Genomic DNA, 16,725 nt, shown 5'->3' with positions numbered 1-16,725 from the left:
TGATTGGTCGTGGCTGTTTTGCCATGACCAATCAGCGACTTGAATTCCCATGACAGACAGAGGCCGCGACCAATGAATATCTGTGACAGACAGACAGAAGGACAGACAGAAAGACGGAAGTGACCCTTAGACAATTATATAGTAGATTATTTAGTCTTGAACTTGCCCAACTGTTCACAATAACAGTAATTGTGACCAGGGGTGACCAAACCTTTATATGCCACAGTAAGGTTTGCGGGGGGGGGACCAAAATACGGCACCCTCACTAATCCGTTGAAATGTGCGGTACTTTAGCAGCAGCCAGGCGTAAGCGATGTATGAGTAAGGGTATGTTCACACGTTCCTGATTTCCATCCTTTTTTTTTCAGGACTGTTTTTTAAAAAACTGCAGCTCTTGGCAGAAAACGCAGGTCCTTTTTTTGATCCTTTTTTTTATGCAGTTTTCTATGCAGAGTCTGTGTGTTTTCTAGGAAGTTTTTTAGGGTTAAAATGGCTGAAAATACCCTAACCCTAACCCTACCCCTAACCCTATTCTAACCTTAGTGGAAAAAAAAAAAATTCTTAATTTTTTTTTATTGTCCCTCCCTATGGGGGTGACAAAGGGGGGGGGTGTCATTTACTTTTTTTTTTTATTTTGATCACTGAGATAGATTATATCTCAGTGATCAAAATGCACTTTGGAACGAATCTGCCGGCTGGCAGATTCGGAGGGCGCACTGCGCATGCGCCCGCCATTTTGCAAGATGGTGGCGCCCAGGGAGAAGACGGCCGGACGGACACCGGGACGCCGGGTAAGTATAAGGGGGGGAGATTAGGGCACGGGGGGGCATCGGAGCACTGGGGGGGGGCATCGGAGCACGGGGCGGTGGGATTGGAGCACGGGGGGCGGGATCGGAGCACGGGGGGGGGCAGCCACACTCCGCCCACGCACTTCCGCCCGCTTCCCCGCACTTCCTGCTGCAGCGGTTCTGCACCACAAACCGCAGTAAAACCCGCAGATATTTTTTTCATCTGCGGGTTTTACTGCGGGTTTGACCTCACAATGGAGGTCAATGGGTGCAGAACCGCTGCGGCTCCGAAAAAAGAAGTGACATGGTACTTCTTTTTTCCCGCAGCTATTCAGCGCGGCTTTTTTTTTGATTTTCCGCATTGTGGGCACAGCAGTTCCTGTTTTCCATAGGGTACAATGTAATGTACCCTGCATGGAAAACAGCTGCGGACCCGCAGCGGGAAAATCGCGGCAATTCCGCATGAAAAAAAGGATCGTGTGAACATGGCCTAATACAGCAGCTGCATACATTAGAGGCACTGCTACAAAGTACTGTAACAAACGGGGCTTCTGTGCTCCACCCTGTACACTGCTTATATCCAGCTGTTGCAGGAGCAGGTTTCAACTAATCGGTGGGCATGCCAGGTGTCGGACCCCAACCCACCAATCTCATACTGATGACCCATTCTATGCATATATTTTTACAGCAGCCAGCAATCTTCCACAGTATGAATGCCTAACAAGTTAGAGAAACAGCCTCTCCTAAAGAAACACTTTCCTATTTATAGAAAATGAATGAACAGCAACCACTGCCCTGTCATCACATGGCAACATGAGTACACCTGAATATATGTGAAAGGCCGCCCTAGTTTTGTTATGGAGGATTACTTGAACTTTGCTGCTCTCTCCATTCTAATTATTGCTTATCAGATAAATTATGCTTACTTAGTCCTAGCTACAATGTTACTAACATTCATCTTACTAAATAGGTTTTCTGTAATCACGCATCAGACTGACTGTCTACAAACTTATTTAGAGCCAAAACTCAGGAGGACGTCATTATTTTTCATATAAGGATGATATTGAAAGATGTTGAATCAAGATCCCTGGCAGTGAACGTGGAGCATTAATAGAATCAAATGTTCGAGAATCTAAAGGGGTATTCCTATCTCCATATCTACCAAAAATGAGCACAAGGGAAATGTCAGCAGTTGCACATAGCAACCAAATGCATAGCTGCTTTTATTTGCCAAGGAACTTTCGAAAGCTGGGGTCTAATTGGTCAATGTCAGTTTTTGTTTATTCCTTTAACCCCTTCATGACCCAGCCTATTTTGACCTTAAAGACCTTGCCGTTTTTTGCAATTCTGACCAGTGTCCCTTTATGAGGTAATAACTCAGGAACGCTTCAATGGATCCTAGCGGTTCTGAGATTTTATTTTTGTGACATATTGGGCTTCATGTTAGTGGTAAATTTAGGTCAATAAATTATGCGTTTATTTGTGATAAAAACGGAAATTTGGCGAAAATTTTGTAAATTTCGCAATTTTCACAATTTGAATTTTTATTCTGTTAAACCAGAGAGTTATGTGACACAAAATAGTTAATAAATAACATTTCCCACATGTTTACTTTACATCAGCACAATTTCGGAAACAAAATTTTTTTTTGCTAGGAAGTTATAAGGGTTAAAATTTGACCAGCGATTTCTCATTTTTACAACGAAATTTACAAAACCATTTTTTTTAGGGACCACCTCACATTTGAAGTCAGTTTACGGGATCTATATGGCTGAAAATACCCAAAAGTGACACCATTCTAAAAACTGCACCCCTCAAGGTGCACAAAACCACATTCAAGAAGTTTATTAACCCTTCAGGTGCTTCACAGCAGCAGAAGCAACATGGAAGGAAAAAATGAACATTAACTTTTTAGTCTCAAAAATTATCTTTTAGCAACAATTTTTTTTTATTTCACAATGGTAAAAGGAGAAACTGAACAACGAACAATTTGTCCTGAGTACGCTGATACTTTATATGTGGGGGCAAACCACTGTTTGGGCGCACGGCAGGGCTTGGAAGGGAAGGAGCGCCATTTGGCTACACTCTTTAGCGGACACCATGTCAAGTTTGGAGAGCCCCCGTGTGCCTAAAAATTGGAGCTCCCCCACAAATGACCCCATTTTGGAAACGAGACACCCCAAGGAACTTATCTAGATGCATAGTGAGCACTTTGAACCCCCAGGTGCTTCACAAATTGATCCGTAAAAATGAAAAAGTACTTTTTTTTCACAAAAAAATTCTTTTAGCCTCATTTCTTTCATTTTCACATGGACAACAGGATAAAATGGATAGTAAAATTTGTTGGGCAATTTCTCCTGAGTACACCGATACCTCACATGTGGGGGTAAACCACTGTTTGGGCACATGGTAAGGCTCGGAAGGGAAGGAGCGCCATTTGACTTTTTGAATGAAAAATTATCTCCATCGTTAGCGGACACCATGTCGCGTTTGGAGAGCCCCTGTGTGCCTAAACATTGGAGCTCCCCCACAAGTGACCCCATTTTGGAAACTAGACCCCCCAAGGAACTTATCTAGATGCCTAGTGAGCACTTTAAACCCTCAGGTGCTTCACAAATTGATCTGTAAAAATGAAAAAGTACTTTTTTTTCACAAAAAAATTTCTTTTCGCCTCAATTTTTTCATTTTCACATGGGCAATAGGATAAAATGGATCCTAAAATTTGTTGGGCAATTTCTCCCGAGTACGCTGATACCTCATATGTGGGGGTAAACCACTGTTTGGGCACACGGCAGGGCTCGGAAGGGAAGGCGCGCCATTTGACTTTTTGAATGGAAAATTAGCTCCAATCATTAGCGGACACCATGTCACGTTTGGAGAGCCCCTGTGTGCCTAAACATTGGAGCTCCCCCCACAAGTGACCCCATTTTGGAAACTAGACCCCCCAAGGAACTCATCTAGATGCATATTGAGCACTTTAAACCCCCAGGTGCTTCACAGAAGTTTATAACACAGAGCCATGAAAATAAAAAATAACTTTTCTTTCCTCAAAAATGCTTTTTTAGCCTGGAATTTCCTATTTTGCCAAGGGTAATAGGAGAAATTGGACCCCAAATGTTGTTGTCCAGTTTGTCCTGAGTATGCTGATACCCTATATGTGGGGATAAACCACTGTTTGGGCGCACGGCAGGGCTCGGAAGGGAAGGCACGCCATTTGGCTTTTTAAATGGAAAATTAGCTCCAATCATTAGCAGACACCATGTCACGTTTGGAGAGCCCTTGTGTGCCTAAACATTGGAGATCCCCCACAAATGACCCCATTTTGGAAACTAGACCCCCAAAGGAACTAATCTAGATGTGTGGTGAGGACTTTGAACCCCCAAGTGCTTCACAGAAGTTTATAACGCAGAGCCATGAAAATAAAATAAAAAATTATTTTCTCAAAAATGATCTTTTAGCCTGCAATTTTTTATTTTCCCAAGGGTAACAGGAGAAATTTGACCCCAAAAGCTGTTGTCCAGTTTCTCCTGAGTACGGTGATACCCCATATGTGGGGGTAAACTACTGTTTGGGCACATGCCGGGGCTCGGAAGTGAAGTAGTGACATTTTGAAATGCAGACTTTGATGGAATGCTCTGCGGGCGTCATGTTGCGTTTGCAGAGCCCCTGATGTGGCTAAACAGTAGAAACCCCCCACAAGCGACCCCATTTTGGAAACTAAACCCCGAAAGGAACTTCTCTAGATGTGTGGTGAGCACTTTGAACCCCCAAGTGCTTCACAGACGTTTACAACGCAGAGCCGTGAAAATAAAAAATAATTTTTCTTTCCTCAAAAATGATGTTTTAGCAAGCATTTATTAATTTTCACAAGGGTAACAGGAGAAATTGGACCCCAGTAATTGTTGCGCAGTTTGTCCTGAGTATGCTGGTACCCCATGTGTGGGGGTAAACCACTGTTTGGGCACACGTCGGGGCTCGGAAGTGAGGGAGCACCATTTGACTTTTTGAATACAAGATTGGCTGGAATCAATGGTGGCGCCATGTTGCGTTTGGAGACCCCTGATGTGCCTAAACAGTGGAACCCCCTCAATTCTACCTCCAACACTAACCCCAACACACCCCTAACCCTAATCCCAACTGTAGCCATAACCCTAATCACAACCTTAACCGCAACACACCCCTAACCACAACCCTAACCCCAACACACCCCTAACCCTAACCACAACCCTAATTCCAACCCTAACCCTAAGGCTATGTGCCCACATTGCGGATTCGTGTGAGATTTTTCAGCATCATTTTTGAAAAATCCGCGGGTAAAAGGCACTGCGTTTTACCTGCGGATTTACCGTGGATTTCCAGTGTTTTTTGTGCGGATTTCACCTGCGGATTCCTATTGAGGAACAGGTGTAAAACGCCGCGGAATCCGCACAAAGAATTGACATGCTGCGGAAAATACAACGCAGCGTTTCCGCACGGTATTTTCCGCACCATGGGCACAGCGGATTTGGTTTTCTATAGGTTTACATGGTACTGTAAACCTGATGGAACACTGCTGCGAATCCTCAGCGGCCAATCCGCTGCGGATCCGCAGCCAAATCTGCACCGTGTGCACATGAAGACACAAAAGAGAATAGTAAAACCAAAAACACTCAGTTTGAAAAAATGTTGCAGTAATCCGCAAGTGCTAGTAAAAGATGTAAAAAACAGGGTATTTGGTTGATACGTTTTTTGCAAAAAATGTATACTAAGCTGCTCTACCAATCTTCACGGTATACCCTTATCAGAGCAGTCCTAACTAATGTATGCAATCCCTATCTGATGTATTTAAAAACCTGATCATCTGTATATAACCTGTGTGAACAGGGTTCAGAGAGGAAAAAATCCATGTGTGCATACAGGGTAGAACAGCTTTTGTGCAGATAGCCCAAGAGGAGTGGTGGAACTCCCCAGTCTTGTAGACACAAGAGAACAATTATGGAAACAGGAACACATGGGCTACTTGCACAGTGAACAAGTCTGTATGATCATGTTCACACACCACCAAGAAACCTGAAGACACAAAAGAGAATAGTAAAACCAAAAACACTCAGTTTGAAAAAATGTTGCAGTAATCCGCAAGTGCTAGTAAAAGATGTAAAAAACAGGGTATTTGGTTGATACGTTTTTTGCAAAAAATGTATACTAAGCTGCTCTACCAATCTTCACGGTATACCCTTATCAGAGCAGTCCTAACTAATGTATGCAATCCCTATCTGATGTATTTAAAAACCTGATCATCTGTATATAACCTGTGTGAACAGGGTTCAGAGAGGAAAAAATCCATGTGTGCATACAGGGTAGAACAGCTTTTGTGCAGATAGCCCAAGAGGAGTGGTGGAGCTCCCCAGTCTTGTAGACACAAGAGAACAATTATGGAAACAGGAACACATGGGCTACTTGCACAGTGAACAAGTCTGTATGATCATGTTCACACACCACCAAGAAACCTGAAGACACAAAAGAGAATAGTAAAACCAAAAACACTCAGTTTGAAAAAATGTTGCAGTAATCCGCAAGTGCTAGTAAAAGATGTAAAAAACAGGGTATTTGGTTGATACGTTTTTTGCAAAAAATGTATACTAAGCTGCTCTACCAATCTTCACGGTATACCCTTATCAGAGCAGTCCTAACTAATGTATGCAATCCCTATCTGATGTATTTAAAAACCTGATCATCTGTATATAACCTGTGTGAACAGGGTTCAGAGAGGAAAAAATCCATGTGTGCATACAGGGTAGAACAGCTTTTGTGCAGATAGCCCAAGAGGAGTGGTGCTATCAGCTGCTCTGATAAGGGTATACCGTGAAGATTGGTAGAGCAGCTTAGTATACATTTTTTGCAAAAAACGTATCAACCAAATACCCTGTTTTTTACATCTTTTACTAGCACTTGCGGATTACTGCAACATTTTTTCAAACTGAGTGTTTTTGGTTTTACTATTCTCTTTTGTGTCTTCAGGTTTCTTGGTGGTGTGTGAACATGATCATACAGACTTGTTCACTGTGCAAGTAGCCCATGTGTTCCTGTTTCCATAATTGTTCTCTTGTGTCTACAAGACTGGGGAGCTCCACCACTCCTCTTGGGCTATCTGCACAAAAGCTGTTCTACCCTGTATGCACACATGGATTTTTTCCTCTCTGAACCCTGTTCACACAGGTTATATACAGATGATCAGGTTTTTAAATACATCAGATAGGGATTGCATACATTAGTTAGGACTGCTCTGATAAGGGTATACCGTGAAGATTGGTAGAGCAGCTTAGTATACATTTTTTGCAAAAAACGTATCAACCAAATACCCTGTTTTTTACATCTTTTACTAGCACTTGCGGATTACTGCAACATTTTTTCAAACTGAGTGTTTTTGGTTTTACTATTCTCTTTTGTGTCTTCAGGTTTCTTGGTGGTGTGTGAACATGATCATACAGACTTGTTCACTGTGCAAGTAGCCCATGTGTTCCTGTTTCCATAATTGTTCTCTTGTGTCTACAAGACTGGGGAGCTCCACCACTCCTCTTGGGCTATCTGCACAAAAGCTGTTCTACCCTGTATGCACACATGGATTTTTTCCTCTCTGAACCCTGTTCACACAGGTTATATACAGATGATCAGGTTTTTAAATACATCAGATAGGGATTGCATACATTAGTTAGGACTGCTCTGATAAGGGTATACCGTGAAGATTGGTAGAGCAGCTTAGTATACATTTTTTGCAAAAAACGTATCAACCAAATACCCTGTTTTTTACATCTTTTACTAGCACTTGCGGATTACTGCAACATTTTTTCAAACTGAGTGTTTTTGGTTTTACTATTCTCTTTTGTGTCTTCAGGTTTCTTGGTGGTGTGTGAACATGATCATACAGACTTGTTCACTGTGCAAGTAGCCCATGTGTTCCTGTTTCCATAATTGTTCTCTTGTGTCTACAAGACTGGGGAGCTCCACCACTCCTCTTGGGCTATCTGCACAAAAGCTGTTCTACCCTGTATGCACACATGGATTTTTTCCTCTCTGAACCCTGTTCACACAGGTTATATACAGATGATCAGGTTTTTAAATACATCAGATAGGGATTGCATACATTAGTTAGGACTGCTCTGATAAGGGTATACCGTGAAGATTGGTAGAGCAGCTTAGTATACATTTTTTGCAAAAAACGTATCAACCAAATACCCTGTTTTTTACATCTTTTACTAGCACTTGCAGATTACTGCAACATTTTTTCAAACTGAGTGTTTTTGGTTTTACTATTCTCTTTTGTGTCTTCAGGTTTCTTGGTGGTGTGTGAACATGATCATACAGACTTGTTCACTGTGCAAGTAGCCCATGTGTTCCTGTTTCCACCGTGTGCACATGGCCTAATTCTAAAGGTATGTGCACACGCTGCGGAAAACGCTGCGGATCCGCAGCAGTTTCCCATGAGTTTACAGTTCAATGTAAACCTATGGAAAACAAAAATCGCTGTACACATGCTGCAGAAAAACTGCACGGAAACGCAGTGGTTTACATTCCGCAGCATGTCGCTTCTTTCTGCGGATTCCACAGCGGTTTTACAACTGCTCCAATAGAAAATCACAGTTGTAAAACTGCAGTGAAATGCGCAGAAAAACCGCGGTAAATCTGCCATAAATCCGCAGCGGATTTATCAAATCCACAGCGGGAAAAATCCGCAGAGGACCAGAATACGTGTGCACATACCGATACCCTAACCCTAGCCCTAACCCTAGTCCTAACCCTAGTCCTAACCCTAACCCTAGCCCTAACCCTAACCCTAGTCCTTACCCCAACCTTAGTGGAACAAAACAAAAAAAATTATTTTATTATTGTCCCTACCTATGGGGGTGACAAAGGGGGGGGGGGGGTCATTCAGTATTTTTTTTTATTTTGATCACTGCGATAGGTTTTATCGCAGTGATCAAAATGCACTTGAAACGAATCTGCCGGCCGGCATGCGCCCGCCATTTTGGAAGATGGCGGCACCCAGGAAAGAAGATGGACGGACCACGGGAGGTTCGGTAAGTATGATGGGGTGGGGAGGAGCACGGGGGGGGGGGGGTGGATCGGAGCATGGGGGGTAAATCGGAGCACGGGGGGTGGATTGGAGCACCGGGGGGTGGATCGGACTGCAGGTGGGGTGGTTGGAGCACGGGGGTGGAATTGGAGCACGGGGGTGAGCGGACAAGAGCACGGGGGGGAGCGGACAGGAGGACGGAGGGGAGCGGAGCTGTGTAAAGGACAGATCGGTGGCTTGGGGGGGCGATCGGTGGGGTGGGGGCACATCAATGTTTCCAGCCATGGCCGATGATATTGCAGCATCGGCCATGGCTGGATTGTAATATTTCACCAGTTATAATAGGTGAAATATTACAAATCGCTCTGATTGGCAGTTTCACTTTCAACAGCCAATCAGAGCGATCATAGCCACGGGGGGGTGAAGCCACCCCCCTGGGCTAAACTACCACTCCCCCTGTCCCTGCAGATCGGGTGAAATGGGAGTTAACCCTTTAACCGGATCTGCAGGGACGCGATCATTCTGTGACACAGCATATGCGTCTCAGGTCGGATTGGCACCGACTTTCATGACGCATACGCTGTGTCACAGGTCGGGAAGGGGTTAATGATTGCAGTCAGAAACATACAGTGCATCTGTGGTCGTCACGTATACAGAAATATACTGCATCTGTGGTCGTCACGTATACAGAAATATACGGCATCTGTGGTCGTCACATACAGAAATATACTGCATCTGTGGTCTTCACATACAGAAAAATAATGCATCTGTGGTCATCACATATGGGGAAATATACTGCATCTGTGGTCGTCATGTATACAGAAATATACTGCATCTGTGGTCGTCACATATAGAGAAATATACTGCATCTTTGGTCGTCACATACAGAAATATACTGCATTTGTGGTCGTCATGTATACAGAAATATACAGTGCATCTGTGGTCGTCATGTACAGAGAAATATACTGTGCATCTGTGGTCACCATAGAAATATACAGTGTTTATTGTGAAGGAAGAGTACTGCCAAATGATGTAACTCTTTTCTTAAGGACTTTGTACTTTTCACTTACAGTCCATTACTACTAAAACCAGAGTGAGAAGAGCTTGTAATATGTTATTGCAAGTCAAAGTCTGTTCAACAGAGATACAAAGTGAACTAATGGACCATGTTATGTAGTAAAATAATAATAAACCTTAATAATTTCCTTCATATCCAAATGGCAATAACACTTTTCAATACAAAGGTAAGAGCAACCTTAAGTGAGCTAACCAGATGGACAGGCTCCATATATTCATTTGGGCCCAAGGTGGATGGTAAATAAAGAAAGAAAGCTAATTAGTTCGTTATCATAGCTAAGAATTTAAGAGAAAAACAAAACTATGTGCTCCTGTCCTGCCAAGAGGTTTTGTTTCCTATAAACAAACCGAATTCCTATAGAACTGTAGTGACAAGAAGCGACAGGACATTCTCCCTCAGCTCTCTGCAATGTGCATGAATTTAATACAGGGGAGTAGGGGATCTCCACAGTAGATGTAGAGGTCCTGCAAATGGTGGGAAACAAAAAATATGGAATTATCACTAGGTTTTTGCTGCCACATTTGTGAGCCGTTTGATGTACGGCCACAAATCCTAATTCCAGCAATGTTTCACTTGGCTCCATGCTGTCTTTTTGATATCATCTCTGTGTTACCTGCTACACATCCACCAGTTCTCTGAATGCTGGGCTCTGTATAACCCGGCCCACAACACTAACCACAACTGTTTGTGAACACTGTGCAAAGGCAGAAAACTGCCATCAGCGGTGGTGGCGTGGTTGGACTACCTGGTAGTAGACATACAACCTAGAAAGAAAAATGTAGTGCTGGAGACGCAAATCATAAACAAATAAATACATAGCTAAAAAATCAGATTGTTATTTGGCCATTAAATAAAACAATGTAAACAAGTAAACACTGAGTACAGACAAGTAAAGTTGGTGGGTGACCACTGTGGGAAACCCCTGGACGTTTGAGTTTAGTTGCCCATATAGTACGTATGTTCTAAAAGTGCATTAGTACATATCTTGGGGCATATATATAGAAAAAGTCATATAGCTACGTATGCACATCTGCATGTGTAACTGTGTACTTGTAGATGGTTACACAATTCATGTAGGAAGATTCTATCAATGTTAATTTATAGTAGGTAAAAAGTATGCATATATTACCGTACACTTATGAATAGTCAATCTGATCCCTAAAATAGGCTCTCCCAGTATAAATTTGTAATGCTCCGTAAATAAACAGTCATAAATATGCGAATATCAAATTGTAAAGCTAGGCAAGTAAGCAGTAATAAAAGTGAGCATTTCCCACAAGAAAATTCATATCTATAAAAATATCAAAGGTTATCAGTACCAATATTACATAAGAAGCTTAGCCACCAAACACCAGATGCGCGTTTCACCAATGCTTCGTCACAATGGTCACACACCAACTTTTTAGTCTTCTTGTCTGTACTCAGTGTTTACTAGTTTACATTCTTTTATTTAATGGCCAAATAATCTGATTTTTAAACTATTTATTTGCTTATGATTTGTGTCTCTTCTCTTTTGGTTGTATGTGTATTATTCGAGCCTAATGGGGACATTACTCATACTAAAGTGAGTTGCAAAGTGTCGGTAATCTAGCTACCTGGTAGTAGGCCAAGTAGTCATCTAGTGATTTAACGTTCACAGATCATTGTAAGGCTACGTTCACATTTGCGGTGTGTCGGGCGCAACCGCGGCGACGCATGCGTCATGCGCCCCTATATTTAACATGGGGGCGCATGGACATGCGTTGTCTTGCGTTTTGTAACGCATGCGTCTTTTTTGGCGCAAGCGTCAGGGCGCAGAGGACGCAGCAAGTTGCATTTTTTTTGCGTCCAAAATCGGCCAAAAATGGACGCATGCATCACAAAACAATGCGTTTTTGCATGCGTTGTGCGTCGCCGACGCAAAACACAACAACGCAAATGTGAACGTAGCCTAAGTGACACATCGTTGTAATCAGGGTATCTGCCCCTACATCATGCTGCTTTCAGACTAGGTAGCAAAACCTTGGTGACAGATTCCCTTTAATAAACGGCACATGCACAAGATTTTAGACTGACGGACCAGGATTACCTTACAATAGGCAAGAGACTGACTAAATACAGTGAGCATTTTAAATCCACTGTGGCCTGATCGACCAGTGGCAGTGTTTCTACGACAGTGTGCATCTACACCTACTATCACTGTGGTCTAACCTGTAACTTCTGGCTGCCTGCAGTCATAAATAGAGGGAGCAGGAGAGACCAACACATTAATAACAAAGCACAAGAGATAAGACCGGGACCGCTACCGCACCGAAAAGCAGATTATACAGAACCCCTGGAATCTCGGGTGCCCAGCAAGGAAAAAACAAGTCAAACAATGTCCATGCCACCATATTCTTCTTCTTTATAGACATTAAAGGGAACCGGTCACCCTCAAAATCGCAGGTGAGGTAAGCCCACCGGCATCAGGGGCTTATCTACAGCATTCTGGAATGCTGTAGATAACCCCCGGATGTATCCTAAAAGATGAGAAAAAAAGGTTAGATTACACTCACCCAGGGGCGTTCCCGCTGTTGGTCCGGTCCGGTGCCTCCTATCTTCATCAGATGACGTCCTCTTCTGGTCTTCACGCTGCGGCTCTGGCGCAGGCGTACTTTGCTCTGTTGAGGGCAGAGCAAAGTACTGCAGTGTGCAGGTGCCGGGCCTTTGACCTTTCCCGGCGCCTGCGCACTGCAATACTTTGCTCTGCCCTCAACAGGACAGACAAAGTACGCCTGCGCCGGAGCTGCAGCGTGAAGACCAGAAGAGGACGTCATCTGATGAAGATGGGAGGCGCCGGACCCAGACCAACAGCTTTTTCTCATCTTTTAGGATACATCGGTGGCTTATCTACAATGCTATAGATAATCCCCTGATGACGGTGGGCTTACCTCACCCGCGATTTGGGGGGTGACAGGTTCTCTTTAACAACAGTGCAAAGTAACCTACCCTGCTCCCTTCTATTGGTGGGTGCAGACACCCAGGGCTCCAGGGAGGATAAAAATAAAAAGCTTTCAGGAAATCTCATCCACAATGCCGCCACTGTAATATAGAAATCTGCTGCATTTCACACCCTCCAAAAAATCTGCACTTCTTGTATAGACACGACAGCCAAGAAATATGGCAATACACATTTGAAGGATTAAAAGTTTTTACTTTCTCCATGTTGACCACAGAACACAACTACTAAGGCAGGGGGACAAGAATTATACTGTAGGATAAGCAGGTAAAATAAAACTTGGAAAGTTCTACAGAGATGTCCGAGAAGAGGCGTTTTATTAAGGCTAGGTTCACACTGCGTTACAGCAGCCCGTTCAACACATACGTTAACGGGCTGCTGTAACGCAAGTGCCGACTTTGGCACATCGCTAGCGCAGATGGAGCATCTGCTAGCTCTATCTGCGCTAGCAGTGACGGACCCGGAAACGCTGCAGCCCGCGTCTCGGGGTCCGTCACTCAATGACGGCACACGGCTAGCGCACGCCCATTGCGGGCGTGCGCTAGCGATGCGTCTGACATTGGAGTAAATGGCGGCGCTAGCGGACTACGTTACACCGCGTTTTGCCGCGGTGTAAAGTAGTCCGGCTAACGGACTGGGGGAACGCAATGTGAACCCAGCCTAACAGTCACAAGTACAGCTTTGCTTCACTCCTAACATCACAGCAGCTTGTGAGCTCGGAATCTACGTACACGTCATTACATTCACATTATTCGGCAGCCATGACTCACAAGAGGACACGTTGCTGAAGGGCAGACACAAGTGACATACGAGGAATGCAGTTTATCAGCCCGATGCATAGTGGCCGTGGTGTTTCTCAGACATGCATTCAGGTATATCATGTGCTATACAGCCACCGAGCCAACCATACAAGTGGCTTCCACCAGTCCGATTCGGAGTCATTATAAAATTACCTCTAGAAGGCCTCCTTCATCAAATCGCAGCACTTCAATGACATTTTCTGACTGTATAAATGCTGTAAGGAAAAGGAAAGAACTATTAGTATTTATGCTGACCTCAGCATATAACACAACTTGGATAACGACTTTACCATTAATCTGTATACACAGGGAGAAGGCGCCAATACGATAATAGCCAATCTGGAAACTGTAGCCAGTATCTAGATACGATGCTGTGACATTTCAGAGAAACACATCATTTTAATAGCTAGTAGAGGCAGAGACTTCAGCGGGTGGGGAAGGGCCACCGGGGACCCACCTGTATGCACAGTGCGGCTTGGACCCCCGGAGATATTATATGTATGTTTTTCTCTGAAACGCAATCAAATATACATGGCTGTGATTGTACAGCAAGTGGCTGATGCATGGTGCCCACAGCTTGGGTCGCATGTACCACCTGTCAGGTTACGTTTAAAAGCTTCAGCCTTTCAAAGACGACAAGTGATTAAAAGAAGTGACCTATCCTCCCTTCAGGGGTCTTCTTCTAGGAGGATGCTCAATACTTTACAATAGAAGTCACTTGGAAGGCTAAAAAGACACCTTAAGGTAAATGCAAACTGTATATTTGGTTCAGGTTTATGGGTTGAAAATCCAAAGCATAAAACAGCACCAGCAAATTAATCAGATTTTAAAAATCTCCTCCACAAATTGTGCAAATTTTCAGTGCATAAATTGACGTGTAGTGCAGATTATTTGTGAATTCATTGCAGTCATCACTTTAGCAATGCATAAACCTGCAGATATGTTGCTGAATGCAGCAGAAAATCTACATTTGTTCTGCTGTACATTTACAGGGAAATGCAAGGCAGGAAGCGGACACCGATCCTTGGATTTACACTTTGAGCGACAGCCTTCCTGCAGCATGAGTGTGCATAGGGAACTGTCAATCAAAGTGCGGGGACAAGATTATAGCCTCAGCTCACCGTATGGTACAAGGAATGTCAAACTCAAATACATAAAAGAAAAAAAATACTCACCTCTCCTCGTTCCCCACTGCTCCAGTTTTCGTAGCATGTCTCTGCACTGCTCGGCACAGTGTGGGCGAACTAGTGACATGATAATGCCCACTCCCTCATCCATAAATGGTTTCAACTGTACTGGAATCCAGGAGCTTGCCAAAGTTTGACATATGTGCCGTGTGGTGATGTAATCACGCTCCTGCACCACCCAATAATTGGTGATTACACCTTGCATAAAACTTCATTTTCTGGGTAGCCACACATCAACACAGGGTCTAACCCCTTTCTGACCTCGGACGGGATAGTACGTCCGAGATCAGATCCCCTGCTTTGATGTGGGCTCTGGCGCTGAGCCCAACTCAAAGTTGGGACATGTCAGCTGTTTTGAACAGCTGACATGTGCGCACAATAGCGGCGAGTGGAATCGCGATCCACCCGCCGCTATTAACTAGTTACATGCCGCTGTCAGCGTTTGACTTTGACTACCGCTTCCGGCCGCGCGGCTGAAAATGCGCGCATCACCGACCCCCGTCACATGATCGGGGGTCAGCGATGCGTCAGGATGGTAACCATAGAGGTCCTTGAGACCTCTATGGTAACTGATGCCGGTTTGCTGTGAGCACCACCCTGTGGTCGGCGCTCATAGCAAGCCTGCAATTCAGCTACATAGGAGCGATCTGATGATCGCTGCTATGTAGCAGAGCCGATAAGGCTATGCAAGCTTCTAGCCTCCCATGGAGGCTATTGAAGCATGGCAAAAGTAAAAAAAAATGTTTAACCCCTTAATCCCATATGACGTACTATCCCGTCAAGGTGACCTGGGACTTAATTCCCAGTGACGGGATAATACGTCATACGCGATCGGCCGCGCTCACGGGGGAAGCGCGGCCGATCGCGGCCGGGTGTCAGCTGCCTATCGCAGCTGACACCCGGCACTATGTGCCAGGAGCGGTCACGGACCGCTCCCAGCACATTAACCCCTGGCACACCGCGATTAAACATGACCGCGGTGTGCTGGCGGTACAGGGAAGCATCACGAAGGGAGGGGGCTCCCTGCGTGCTTCCCTGAGACCCCCGGAGCAACGCGATGTGATCGCGTTGCTGCGAGGGTCTTTTACCTCTCCTCCCCGCAGCAGGCCCGGATCCAAAATTGCCGTGGTGTCCGGGACCTGCAGGGAGGGAGGTGGCTTACCAAATGCCTGATCAGAGCAGGCGCTTGGTAACCCTGCAGTGCTGTGCAAACTGTCAGATCAGCGATCTGTGATGTCCCCCCCTGGGACAAAGTAAAAAAGTTTTTTTTTAAATTTCCACATGTGTAAAAAATAAAAATTAAAAAAAAAAAATTCCTAAATAAAGAAAAAAAAAATATTGTTCCCATAAATACATTCTTTATCTAAATAAAAAAATAAACAATAAAAGTACACATATTTAGTATCGCCGCGTCCGTAACGACCCAACCTATAAAACTGTCCCACTAGTTAACCCCTTCAGTAAACACCGTAAGAAAAAAAAAATAACGAGGCAAAAAACAACACTTTATTATCATCATACCGCCGAACAAAAAGTGGAATAACACGCGATTAAAAGACAGATATAAATAACCATGGTACCGCTGAAAACGTCATCTTGTCCCGCAAAAAACGAGCCGCCATAAAAATAAAAAAAGTTATAGTCCTCAGAATAAAGCGATGCAAAAATAATTATTTTTTCTATAAAATAGTTTTTATCGTATAAAAGAGCCAAAACATAAAAAAAAGATATAACTGAGGTATCGCTGTAATCGTACTGACCCGAAGAATAAAACTGCTTTATCCATTTTACCAAATGCGGAACGGTATAAACGCCCCCCCCCCCCCCAAAAGAAATTCATGAATA

General features: G+C 44.0%; 1 protein-coding gene across 5 annotated transcripts in view; it reads right to left on the bottom strand.

Moving 5' to 3' along the window:
• Positions 1-16,725, bottom strand: part of TMEM131 (transmembrane protein 131) — a 250,062-nt gene that overhangs the window by 172,557 nt on the left and 60,780 nt on the right. For all 5 annotated transcript variants that reach the window (XM_069757822.1, XM_069757818.1, XM_069757819.1 and 2 more), the window contains exon 2: positions 13,847-13,908. In XM_069757822.1, the coding sequence (XP_069613923.1) occupies positions 13,847-13,908 (62 nt within the window). The remainder of the gene's footprint in view (positions 1-13,846; positions 13,909-16,725) is intronic.

This window comes from Ranitomeya imitator, chromosome 3, assembly GCF_032444005.1.
Source record: "Ranitomeya imitator isolate aRanImi1 chromosome 3, aRanImi1.pri, whole genome shotgun sequence".
In the NCBI taxonomy this organism is placed as follows: Eukaryota; Metazoa; Chordata; class Amphibia; order Anura; family Dendrobatidae; genus Ranitomeya; species Ranitomeya imitator.
This window is presented reverse-complemented; position numbering and strand designations above follow the sequence as displayed.